The 14,052-nt window shown below is 34.6% G+C and overlaps 1 protein-coding gene across 1 annotated transcript in view; it reads right to left on the bottom strand.

Moving 5' to 3' along the window:
* The window catches only part of ADGRB3 (adhesion G protein-coupled receptor B3), a 452,974-nt gene that overhangs the window by 177,578 nt on the left and 261,344 nt on the right, over window positions 1-14,052 (bottom strand). Inside the window, exons 13-15 of the mRNA XM_053973447.1 lie at window positions 13,260-13,406; window positions 12,458-12,533; window positions 3,526-3,628 (exon numbers count right to left, since the gene is read on the bottom strand). Of these exons, the coding sequence (XP_053829422.1) occupies window positions 3,526-3,628; window positions 12,458-12,533; window positions 13,260-13,406 (326 nt within the window). The remainder of the gene's footprint in view (window positions 1-3,525; window positions 3,629-12,457; window positions 12,534-13,259; window positions 13,407-14,052) is intronic.

The following is a 14,052-nucleotide window of genomic DNA, read 5'->3' on the forward strand; positions in this document are numbered from 1 at the left end:
TGATTGGCAACTTTGACAGCTATCCAGCACAGTGCCAACTGTGTTTTGTAGTCAGGGTTTTCAGTCACAAAGCTTCCTGTCCTATGCTACTGCTGGCCCGTTATTCTAGTAGCCCTGGAGTAAACTTCTGTGCTCTCAGAAGGTGAGAGCTCAAATTCTCTCTAGAGCAAATAGGATTCTGTTTGAGTTATGCATTTTTAAAAAAGATTGCTTTGGTGTCCCTTCAATCAATCTACTGGAAAAATGTGGCCACTAGTCCTCTACATATTCACAGTTTATAAGACCAAATATCATGTTCTCTAAATCACAGATCACAGAATATTCTGATTGAAAAGGGTCCACAAGGACCATCAAGCCCAACTCTTAAGTGAATGGCCATATGGGAATTGAACCCACAACCTTGGTGGTATTTGTTATTAGCACAATGCTTTAACCAACTGAGCATTGCAACCCACATTCCATTCTAGTCAGCTCTCTGTTATATTTGTATTTATCTACAAATCCAAATACCACGCAATGTATTTCAAGCAGCACATGCAATTGTGGTTTGTACTTCCTTCTAAAGATAATCCTCCAGTTTTGTTAACAAACTGGATTAAAAAATTACATTATTGTAAATTTTGAATAAATTGGTATTTTAAGCCTGATTTTAATTAGCCATATTAACTTTTTTTAAATTATCCATTTGCCCATCTTTTTTCATAATATCTTATCTACTTAATTTAGTCAGTAGATAAGGAGGTGAAAGAATAACTGTGTGGATATACTCCTATGTACTAGTAGGCATGCTCTACAAAATGCTTAAAGTATCATCATTAAATCAATTTGCAAACAAACTGTTCTGAATAAATGAACAGCATTTGTAAGACCAAAGGCTTGGAAAGAACAAATATAACACTGAGACATTAAAAAAACAGATGAAAGACATATTTTATTTTTTCTTTAATAATTAATCTGTTTAATGGACATAATGTTTAATCTCTGAGCAATTAATATATAATGTTCAAATATTAAAGATATTTTAACAATGGTTTTATCTTGCTGTATCTATGGAGATAAGCTTGTTCTATGGAAATATATTAGAATAAATCCTTACTTTCAGCTGAGAAAATTATAGCAAAAGAATTAGATTCAGTCTAAAGGAATACTCAAATTTACAAAATATTATTTCTGTGCATCTACAGCCTTATTTCTTTAAACCAAAGTTCCATTATCAAGGCTAAGTCTTGAAGACAAGTGACAAAATGTTTAAAGATATTAAAATTATATAACTGATTTCATAGTCACAGATTTTCTGGAGCAATATATTGTCATTGTATCTGTCAATCCAACTTGTATATTCAGATGGATTGAGATCCTACATAAATATAGTATGTATGAAAATTTGATCCAAGCACTTGATGCTTCTCTGGATTACATTATAGGACAAAAACTAAACCAAAAAAAGAGAAATTACCTGCTATGTATTGGAAAGGTTATTATTGTTTTGCTTTGTCAAGACACGAGCTCATACAATATAATTAATATTCTATTACTGGAAGATTGCCAAAGCAAGGTGACAATCAGTGTCTCTAATCTGATCTTTTGTAACAATGAAGTTTAATTTCCAAGTTTCTCTAACTTGGCAAAAACTTGCTCTGTGAATTAATCAAAGGGACTGATAAAAAAAACCATGAAAAAGAAAGGCGCTCTCTCTAAGAATTTTATAGAATTTAATCTTCTGGGGTTAGCAGTTCAACCTTTTATTAGTCTATTCTTGCCTGTGTTGTGCTTGTTTTATTAGCTTGTGTTTGGTCTAGAAATATTTTTAATGCTGATGCATTGCTTACTAGTATTATATTCTTATATAATTTTAAACCTTCTTTTCTTGCATGTGACCAAATTACTGAGAATTTTTTTCTTACCTGTTACCCCACATGCCACTGTACCTGTTACTTTTGCAAGTAGTGATTTCAGTTGCAAAATATAAATGTCATTCTGCAATTTGTGTAATAGCCCCTCAATCATTGTTAAAATAATTGATTATAAAATCTAGCATTGAAAATTACCATAAATTCTTCCTAATAATGATCTTAGTAAAATCAAAACAAGTAATTTATTTCAAAGGTGATTGATTTTTTCCCAGATGTATAGGATTAATTTGTGGTTACTTCAGGAAATGTTTTGTAATATTTTTAGTGAAATACCTGACAGAAACAAAAGTTATGTTAGAGATTGAGATTTATTCCTAATCTAGACAATGTAATTTAGGTGTGAAAGAAAATAAAACAGAAAATGATATCTACATGTCCTAAACCATCTTATAAATATTGAAACAGACAATCATAAAACCCCAAATCGACACAATTCTTCATCAATACACTTTTAATGTTGTCAAAAGGTAAGGAGTCAGCTCAGTTTATGTTCTTCTGTTCCTTTCTTTCTGCCAAACTTTAATTGAGATGTTCTTTGTATTGGTATTTTTCTGGGAACTGCATGGCAGGTCATAATGACCATTGACAGTAAAATAGTTTTTTCTAACCTTGAGTAAAATGTTAATGACAGATCTGGAGTTCAAAAAGTTTTCTTCATACTTTTGACTAGACTCATTACTTAAATTTTGCTACTGACTTTGGAATATTTGGAACTTCTCTAGATGAATTTTATCTGTATGACCACTTGAGTAACTGGTTTTAACTTAAAAATTACAGCTTTAAAGATTCTTGCATAATAATACTATTTTAAAAAGCTTGAGTAACTGTCTCTTCTAACTGACTCTTTGTGACTTTATTCAAAGCAAACTCTAGCTCTTAATAACATAAACAGAGAGAGTTTATATATTGTACCTTCACATAAATTACCCCCATACTTGCTATTTAACATTATTGTATATGACAAAAACTTTCCATAAAAGATATATTTTATTCTCCCTGTGAGCTGCTAAAAACAGAAAGACAAAAATCTTTATATCTTCATATATTTGGAAATAAAGTCCTTTTTTTCATATTTATAACTTTTTAAATGTGAGATTAAAGCCTGAAAGGTATAGAATTTAAATGATTGCACAAAAAAATCTCAGGCATTTATGAGGACTGTAAGCTAATTCGGAACCAAAGCATTTTTGCAGTCTGCTACAAAGGGTTAAGTAAAAACTGGTTTCTATAAAATAATGAAAGAAAGGAAGAAAGGGCTTGAAAAACTATTGTAGCTCTATGACCTATGCAGGGAGCAAAAGGTTAAGTAGTCAGTACAATAATACATTTTCAGTTGTAACCATGAATGCATTTAATGGAAACTATTCACTAGAAATTGCTGTTTAACAAAAACCCTCAACATTCACAAAACAACAATTAATTTTGTTTTGTGTATATGCATGCATGAAACAAGTACACATTCCTTTCAAAGATTGTTACACTGCTCCTGGACTTAAATTTTAGAAGTTAAACTTCTTTTTATTACCTGATATTTAAAACAACACCACTTATTTTCTCTCATGTGATCTGGCAAATACTCTTGTAAAAGCATATCAACTATCCTTGTACTTACATTGGACAGGTGGGCCAGTTCTATCTCCAGGAAAGAATCTGTAGTTTTAGGCTCAGGTCGTATAGTAACAACAATGATTTTTGAATTAACAACTGTAAAATTCCTGGAAGAGAATGCAAAAGTGGAAAATTCAAGTGTCTATAAGGTTAAATGAGACTTTTAATACTACATCTAAAGATTTCATCAGGTATTTTCTGTGACGTTAGTTGACAAATATTAAGGGAGAATATAATTTGTTTGAAAGTGGTGAAAACACTTATTTCCAACTATACTCAACATGCTGAAGACTGAAAAGCACCACTGATGCAAGATGTGCAATTACTTAAATTACTATTTATTAATTAGAAGAACACATTGATGACACAAACATTCTATGCATGTTTGAGTGTATCTCACCTACTTGTTTCAACACAGACCTACTAGATATACTCTTTTATAAAAGACAGTAATTTTTCTTCCAAAGTGCTGTGCTGGGTTTTTTTCTGACTGTTAACAGTAGGATTGTGAAGAATTGCTCATGAAGAAAACATACCTTTTTCCAGTTCTAAGAAAATTGTATTTGGTATATGAGTGGACAACTTCATCAACTAAATACTGTTTAGAATTTAAACCACAATCGTGCCCTGACTGAAATCGTGCCAAAACAAATTAATTTTTTCTCGTATGCAAGATTAGATTTGGTCTTATGTTATTTTATCAGGTTATGCAGAACAATAACTTTCTGTCAAATTTTCTAATTCATCATCAATTTCTTTTTTTCATGCAAAATGTGGATCACTATGTATCATAGCAACCTTTCCAGGACACACCTAGTAATGCCAAGGTTATGCTAATAGAGCCATAAAGACATGTTGACACGTTCATGTCTGAGATCCTTGCTTCTTATGACCCCATCAGGTCTAGAATGACCATTATCAGCTTGACTGTTTCTGGTGATCATTATGGTATTTACTTTGTGTGTAATGCTGCTTTCCACATCTCACAGAAATATTATCAAAGGATGTTATCGAAGGATGTTATCAAAGAAGAAACTAAACAGTTTAGATGTAATTATAATAGACAGTATAAATATTCTTTTGCTTCTGTTGTTGTTTAATTGCTTATTTTCTCTAGGGAGTTTGTATTTAGGAGAGAATTCCATTTTGCTGGATCATTGAAACAGGAATTGCCATGGCTACAGTAATAGAAACTTAGCTCAGCAGGCATTTCATTCAGCACAAGGAATGAAATTGTACTTCTGGGGCAAGGCATGAGTTCTAGTCCAATTTTACTCAGCCAAATCATATAATGTAAATATAATGGAACTGACTTTCTATTTTACTTAATTCCTATTTCTTGGCTTTAGTTAAACTTTAAAATCTCACACACTATTGACAAAATATATCTAGCAGGTAAAAATTTAAAGTTTAGCTAATTTTCAGTGCATTCTGTAGAATTACAGTAGCTGAATATCTGTAATTATTAAAAAAGAACCAACCCCCCCCCCCAACACAATAAAACTCCAAATAAATAAAAAACTTGATTTCTCTAATACATCATGACAAGAGAAGATGGCACTTCCTATCTATTCAGAGATTACATCAATTTTGGAAATTCATGCAAACTATTGTAAATACTGCTACTTCAATGCTCTTTTACAGTCAGTCTTTGTGATTGAAAACATTTTCTTTGGTCCATCTCATTTTGGTACAGTTCTAACAGTTCTAGGACAAGATCTGAAAGAACATCTAAGTACCTAGTTTGTAACTTCAGTACATTTATTTTACCCCAGTCTCATTAAAACTCTACTAATCCCCTTATATTCTCAAGAGCCTCTAGCAGACTGTTTCATAAGAAAATAAATATAACTGCCTATTACACTGTGAAATGAAAACTGCATCCCTCATTGCTGTCCTGTCTGGGCTGAATGCCTACCTGCAGATTTCATATTTAACTGCTTGGACAGTCCCTGGAAGAATGCAAGCTATCAAGTATATTCTAAAGTATATTCTAAACTCACATAGCATATTAAGATTCCTCTTAATTAAAGCACAAAGCTTTGTAGTCAAAACAATTTCAAAAATTTGAAAAAAAATCTCAAAACCACTGGTGCAATGCCATTGCTGTCTCTGCTGAAGATATTTTTTTGTAAACAACAGCCTAGTTTTGAGAATACTTATCCAGGAATTTAAGTAATCAGCTTTTACAAAATGTCCTTGGGCATTTTAGTTTCAGTCTCTCTTATGTTGTGAATGACATAGAATGGAAATGATCCATCTCACACTTCTTGGGCAAGTGCATTATATATTACAGCTTTTTTATAGTGGAGAGTGACTTCACCATTAGCTCCTTCTCCTTCATCAAAATTAATCTAAAATTCAACTTTAATGAGAAATTAAGTTTTACTGGATGGTGCTCAGCTGCCTGTCCAGAAAGATGCTCATCAGGGTTAAGCTTTGAAATAAATTATTCAAAAACAATCTATTACATTTCTTGGAAACAATGGCTGAACAAATTCTTGAAGATTCAAAATAGCAAAGTGATGGAGTAAAAGCTCAAGAAATGCTTTCAGAGCTGGTGTCCTAAAGCTTTTTTCTGATATGAGTTAATAATAATATTAATAAAAGAATTATTTTATTAAGTTGTTTTCCTATCAGGGTATACATTTTGAGCATATTCTTTTATATAAGGGAAATCATATTGATTCTATGAAATTCATGTCTTCTCTTTTTAGAATGAATCTGTTACTAAAGAAAAATGAACTTATGAATAAGGTATGTTGTTATCTCAAGACAGCATGATCGAAGTTATTGATCAATGTGTAAAAGTTGAATGCATTACAGAAAAAATTATGGATGCTAAATCTGTAATGTGATGCAGTAAAAGCCTGCCTGAGGTACATTCTCAGTCTAACAAAGCTGACCCAAAGAAATTTAAGGGCCTTTTTGGTTGTAGAGCATCTGAAGTTCAGGGTTAGAAACAATGTTTCAAATGGGGGCAAAGAACATTTCAATGAAGAAAATTTTAGCAGGAAATTTATGGTGGCTGTTTTAGTGATGGGAAAAAAAAACCCACTTGATACAGCAAAATCACCGATTCTTTATTTGTTCTTATTTCTTACAGGAAAAGTTAAAAACTATCTTACATCATTGCAATATGCAATGCATTCCTTCAGAGTGCTCAAGAGAGAAATTATAGATAATATCTTTTAGATGAGTATTGTACTGAGAATCAATTTTCTGTGAACCTAACAATAACATAAATGTGCTCAGGGGTGCAAGAGCTATGGAAATAATACTCAGTCTAGAGTTCTGAAAATATTCACTATTTCAATATTTGCTATGGAAAAATCTGTAAGACATTACAAGAACAGTGCAATGCAGCAAAATATATTAGGAAATGGATGAAGTTTATTTACTTGTGCATGGAAAAAAACCCATTCTTCTATTTTTATAAGGAGGAACATTTTCTTTTTGTTTCCCTAAACTCTTCTTTAAATACTCATGGCAAAATTCTCTGAATGCACATGTACCAGTAGGATTAAACAAAAGTCCAAAAACTTCTACATTAATGCAGTAGCAAGTTCCCATCTCACACTGTGTTTAGTTATTTCCAGTAGACTCTATGCTAATAAAAGCATGAAAAATCAAACACATATGGTAAAATGCAGCTCATTTTGGATTTTGTGAAAGATATTGTACAAGCTGCTCTAGATAATGAAATCCTCATTTAACTCACAGAACACCTGTGATGTAGCAGATTGTGATTCTGTGGTTAAGTATTTTGGAAGACTTTCCCTAATGATATACTGAGATTTTTTTAAAAAATTGTTTGTTTATTTTTAAAAAGCAGTTCCTTGTGATGATGCAGAAGTGATAAAATTAATTACCTCTGAGTGATAAAATTAAGGAATGTACTGGAATGCATGTCATCTTTATTCTACTGGAAACTACAACCAAATATTTTCTTTATTCCCACCCTAACTCCTGTAAAGCCAGGAACTGAAATCACATGGGAACTGGTAAAGCCTTCTAGATATCTAACTTCAGCTGGTAGAAATCACCTTTATTATTAGGTTATCAGGTGTAAATGATGTGGCCTTTGAACTCCATCATGAGATCATTTTACTTATTTTACCTTGGTTTAATTTTTTTTTTCATCTTTATTCTTACCCTTACTATATGTTTAACTGTCATTTTACTTATAAAATCATCACATAAGATTCTTATCCAGAATGGTTTTTTAATTCCTGTGTTGTGCACTTCTAGGCATCATATAAAAAAATAGATGATGTTATGTTCCTTCACATCTTACAGTGTTTGCTTCATAGACAACAGTAATGCAGTGAAGCATTTCATTGTGTTCAGCACTAATAGGGTTATTATGATAATATTTTTTACAGTTAAGCAAGATTAGTACAAAGAGTAGCTAATATAAACCTGTGTAAGATGGTATTTTTTCATTGCAAAATGCAAGCAAACTAGAATGAACCTTTTCCAAATGCATTAAGATATATAGAAACCTTCATTCATGTATCCAAACAAGTGTAAAATAATAAAAACAGACCATAATAAAGATCATTTTAAAACCTGCATGTCAGTTCGAATTTTCACAGAGTATAAGGACTCAACAAATTCAGCACTAACCACAGCTGCAGCTTTTTTCCCAATTTCAAGTTACAGAATCACAGAATCACCTAATCACCAGAATCACAGAATCACTTGGTTGGAAAAGACACCTAAGATCATCAAATCCAACCTTTGATTGGTCACCACCTTGTTAACTAGACCATAGCACTAAGTGCCACATCCAGTCATTTCTTGAATGCATCCAGGGCTAGGCACTCCAACACCTCTCTGGGAAGCCCATTCCAAGGCTTAAGCACCCTTAAGTGAGGAAATTCTTCCTGATGTCCAACCTGAACCTCCCATGGCAGAGCTTGAGGCCTTTTCCTCTTGTCCTGTGCTAATTGCCAATGAGAAGAGCTCAACCCCTACCTGGCTACAAACTCCATTCAGGGAGTTATAGAGAATGAAAAGTGAACCCCTGAGCCTCCTTTTCTCCAGGCTAAACAAACTCAGCTCCCTCAGCCTCCCTTCACAAGAACTGTGCCTCAAACCCTTCACCAGCTCTGTTGCCCTTCTCTGGGCTGGCTCCAGCACCTCAATGTCCTTCTTGTAGTGAGGGGCCCAGAACTGAACAGAGGATTTGAGATGGGGCCTCATCATGGAGTGAGTCAGAGTACAAGCAGACAATCACTGCCTGGTCCTGCTGGTCAGACTGTTGCTGATAGAGGCCAGAATGCCATTGTCCTTCTTGGCCACCTGGGCACACTGATGGCTCCTGTTCAGCTTGCTATTGACCAACACTTCAAGGTCCTTTTCCACCAGGTAGGTTTCCAGCCACTCTGCCCCAGCCTGTAGTGCTGCATGGGGTTGTAATGACCCAGGTGCAGGAATCAGCACTTGGCCTTGTTGAACCACATACATTTGGCCTCAGCCCATTGATCCAGCCTGTCCAGATTCCTCTACAGAGCCTTCCTGTACTCCAGCAGATCAAAACTCCTATTCAGCTTAGTATCATCTGTGAACTTAGAGTGCACTTGATCCCCTCATCCAGATGGTCAATGAAGGTATTAAACAGGGCTGGCCACAATACTGAGCCTTGGGGAACCCCACTAGAGACTGTTCACCAACCTGATGTATGTTGGCAATGATGTTCACATCAACACCAACCAAAGCGTTCATCACCAGTCTGGGCCTGGGCATCCAAGCTAGTTTATTACCTAGTGGCTGTCCAAGCCATGGGCTGTCAGCTTCTCCAGGAGAATGCCACGGGAGACAGTATCAAAGGTTTTGCTGAAATTCTATCTGACTGAGCAATAAAATATCTGAATGCGTTAAAATGCATTCAGTAGTATTGAGTATCTTCACTGACAAAAGGACTGAGGGCACCTTCAGCAAATTTTCAGATGACACCACAGCGTGGTTGACATGCTGGAGGGAAATGATGCCATCAAGAGGAACCTTCACAGGCTTGAGAGTTAGGTCCATGCAAAACTCAGGAAGTTCAACAAAGCTGACTGAAAGGTGCTGCTTCTAGTCTGAAGCAATCCCTGGTATCAATACAGTCTAGAGGGTAGAGGGATTGAGAGCAGCCTGTCAAGACATTCTGGAGGATACTGTAGATGAAATATTGAACATAAGCTGGCAAAGTGGGCTGCATCAAAAGATGTGTGGCCAGCAGGGTGAGGGAGGTGATTCTGTGCCTCTACTCCATTCTTGTGAAACACCACTTAGAGTGCTGTGTCCATCTGTGAAATTCGGAGCACAAGAAAGGCATGAAAGTGTTAGAGCAGGTCCAGGGGACGGCCATGAAAATGATCAGAGGGCTGGAATATCTCTCCTATCAAGAAAGTTTCAGAGTGCTGAGGTTTTTCATCCTGGAGAAGAGAAGGCTCCATTGAACACCTTATTGTGGACTTCCAATTCTTAAAGGGGACCCAAGATAAAGACTGAGACTGTTTACCAATATCTGTAGTGACAGGGCAAGGCACAAAGGTTTTAAACTGAAATGGAATAGATGTAGATTACATATAAGGAAGAAATTTTTTTTACGAGTGTGTTGAGACACTGGAACAGGTTGCTCAGAGAAGCTGTGGATGTCCTGTCATTACAAGTGTTCAGGGTAAGGCTGGATGGGGCTCTGAGCAGCCTGGTCTAGGGGAAGGTGGCCCTGCCCATGGCAGGAAGTTAGAATTAGGTGATCTTTGGAGGCCCCTTCCCATCCAAACCTTTCAACACTATATAATTCTGTGAAAGTAGTTTGAAATTGTGACTTTTTGAGGTACTTTTTTTAAGGCCATGAGAACATATTTTGAATATGATTGCCATGGGCAAATAAATCCAGCATGATACACTTCCTGATGAGGTAAGAGATGTAAGCTTAAAAGTTTCAGTATAGCTTCATTATAAGAAATGTATTTCATTAAGGAAATACAAAGTGATATATTCCAAACAAAGAAGAGACGAGAGGTACCTGGGTGGGTATGTGTTATATTTTTTTATATCACAGATTAATAATTACTTTGATTCCTCATTCACATACATAAGAGAAAGTAATGCTAGTTTCCTTTTCACAGGCATCTGAAAATTAGATTCAAATAATACTGAACAAATTCAGAGGCAAAGTAGGATACCTTTGTTTTTGAATTTCTAAAGACTTCATTTATTAATAGATATCCATAGATTATTAGACCATTTTGGTAAAGTAAGTCACAAAACCTGCCTATGAACTGAACTGTACAGAGAAGTGGTTAAATTTGCAGTGTACATCAGTAACCAGCTGAAGGTAGAACATACAAAAACAAAAAATTTGGAAACCAAAAAGCATTCATAGTCCATTTGCATTGCTATACTTCATGTCCCTGTTCTGCCCTTGTTCCCACTACTTGATATGGTATGGTTTCTAGGAAAAATCTAGTAAGGCATATCAACCTCACTTTCATAATGGATGAAGTAAGAGCCCTGAAAGACTTTTCGTATAAGAAAATATTCAGAATTTAAAGTTTACACCTTTTTTTCTGTAAATTAAAACTACTGACATGTGAAAGATGAAAAGGCATGATCATAGATTTCAGTTTACAATGTAAAGATCTGAAAAGCACATGGCTGTATTGATGCTTTTCTAGGACTGGCAGATTTTTCCTAAGGTCTACCATAAAGAACTAACTCCAATAAGCCAGTTGTCATGGTTCTTTGAGTATGGGGAAAAAAAAATCTTTTATAAGCATCTCTTCCTTCCTGGCTGATTTCAGAAAGTAGTACGACAAATGGGAAGTGCTTAGTGACACTTCAGAAGTGGACGAGCTGTCATTTATATCATGCCTAAAGCACAGATGGCCCTTGCCAGCACTTTCAGGCTTCCAGGTGTCTTGTCAGGACATTGCTGTTCAAATTGTGCTCTACCTCAGAGACATTTCTGTCCCTAAATCACAGCTCCTCATTGCACAGCACATTGAAACTTTGCTTGGAAGTAGTTTTCTAATTTTCTTAGGAACTAGCCTTTTTTTGATTTCAGATAGATTGTGGCAAAAACCTCTTGCTTTTCAACTCTTTGTTTCAAATACTGATGTTTTGGCTAAGTAGAGTAGGGAAAAGTGATCTGGTGGCTTCTTTATTACTATTTTTTCTAATTATTGTGAATTCATTAGCACCTATTGTGATACAATCTGCATGTGCTTCTTTTACTGTAAAAGGGCACCAAAAGACCAGGATCATATAAAATAATATAGTATAAATGGACCATGAAATTATCATAACTGGTAATTAGAAAAGAGGAGGTGAAATATTTATTTCCCAATTGTCTTTTGGTAAGTACAGAAAGGAAACCGTGAAAAAAGAGCCCTTCCTTTATCTTTTTGCATGTGTATGACCCACAAAAGTGATATACTCCAGCTGTTCAGCACATGCATGTCTTGTTTCTAAAATAGTTCTTCTCTATAGCACAGCTGTCCATTCTGAATACAATTTGCACTGAAAAAAAATATTTGGAAAACTACTGCTAGAGACTTCTGTAGCAGACAACTTTAGTGTATCAAGTTATGATGTTACAAGACCATTTGTACTAGCTGGACAAACAGTAGATTGAAGCATAAGTGGCCTGAGCATTAATGTACATCACTGCATATACTTCTGATCAAACATTTCTGTAATTAAGTTTAATACAGATTACATAAAATATAAATGAAGGCAATTTGATGAAAAGGCTACTTCTGTCATACAAGTAACTAAGCATGAAGGAAAGATTAATACATGCATATACATTATAAATATAACGAAGAAATATCCAGCAGTACTAATATGCAAATAGACTGTCCGCTTTTATTCTGACCTATAGCATATTTATTATCCTGAAATAGTTCAATTCATATTGTGTTTATGAAATCTCTTACCTCAAAGTGGGCAAAATGAGTTCTAAATTTTTGTATAGCACTGCTCCAAGTACAAATACAGTTGATTCATCTAGTTCTGAAAAGAGTAAGGAAAAACATTTTAATCCTCTCTTTCCAAAGCTTTCATCAGCACAAAAACCTCTGAATATCATTTATCTTTGCAATAAAAGTTTTATTTTAAATAAACCATCATAATTTTGAATTATCTCCTAGAAGTCTGTCATAAAAATGTAGCACTGTCAGAATCATATCAAGAGATTTAAACCATTGAAAATCACATCTTCAAAAAAAATCCATCACTGTATGCTGATATCCATTCTAGTCCATTTATATTTATAATTAAACATTCTCAAAGAATGTCTGTAAATTTTCTAATGTCAGAGATCTGCACTGCAATGATATTTATAAATTGTACCTGAAGTTAGGCTAATTTGCCTGCTGAGCTTCCTTTGGTAAGAGTTATGTTGTAATGTCTGCTGGAACACAGCAGCTTCAGGGGATTCAGCAAGCTGCACTTCAGCTCACCTCATATCAAACAGATTAAATCTTGTGCACAATAACTAAGTAAAGCATTGTTTCTTTGGTGTAGAAAATAATGTCTAGGATTTATGCAGCACTTTTTGTTCAAGGTGCTGAAATTAAGCCCATTCATTTCTCTCTAGGATAAACTTTATGGGTACTGCATTTCTTTTGAAGAGGAACAAAAGAACCACTCCCATATTATACAGTGATACCATGAGACAGAGTTACAGTTGCCTTGCTACAGCTAATAGAAAATTAATATGCTGATATGCTTTTTTACCTGTTGACATAGGAGTGAAGATATTTTTTGGAATGACAACTCTGTCTTCTGAGTTTCGTGCCCAATCAACCATTCCTTTTCTTCCTTTCATGGGGAAATTGATGTCAGTTAAAACAGATGCAGCAGGAAGCTTCTGAATGCTAGCCACTAGTAAGAGAAGTCATAAAATCATATAAATTTAAAATTGTGTTTCGTATGTTAAACCATCATAGAGTGACAAAAGTACGGCAATAACAAAACTTTTAATGACGCATTTCAAGTAAAGCAGGGATTCATAGGACATTAACAGGCTCAGAAAGCCTAATCTTCTGTTTATTATACAGTTCTACTATGGATTAATTGTGCAGTATTGATCGTAGCATTTGTCAGTCAGATTCTGATTAAATTTCTTAACAGGGATTATTGAATGTACCAGCTTATACCCTGAAATTCACACATAAGGACATTGTTGTGTCTTCAGAGCAAATTCTAAAATGATCAAATGTAACAATAAAAGTAAGAGGATGCTTAAAATTGCTTTGGGAAACATAACTTCCAGATACAGACTAATGAAGCAATAAAAGAGCTTTTATCCTCTATACAGGCACAATTTCAAGATAGATCCATTAAGGAGATTAACATATTAAAAGACCTTGTTGTTTTCATACAAAGTAAAGTAAAGCAGTCTAGCACCTAATTTCTATTTCTTGAAAGAATAATCTTCATTCTGAACTCTTATTATATTTCTTCCACCTAAAAAGTCCCAATTCCCAAACAACATCAGTGTTATGTCTATAACAGATATATCAAGACA

Source organism: Vidua macroura, chromosome 3, assembly GCF_024509145.1.
Source record: "Vidua macroura isolate BioBank_ID:100142 chromosome 3, ASM2450914v1, whole genome shotgun sequence".
In the NCBI taxonomy this organism is placed as follows: domain Eukaryota; kingdom Metazoa; phylum Chordata; class Aves; order Passeriformes; family Viduidae; genus Vidua; species Vidua macroura.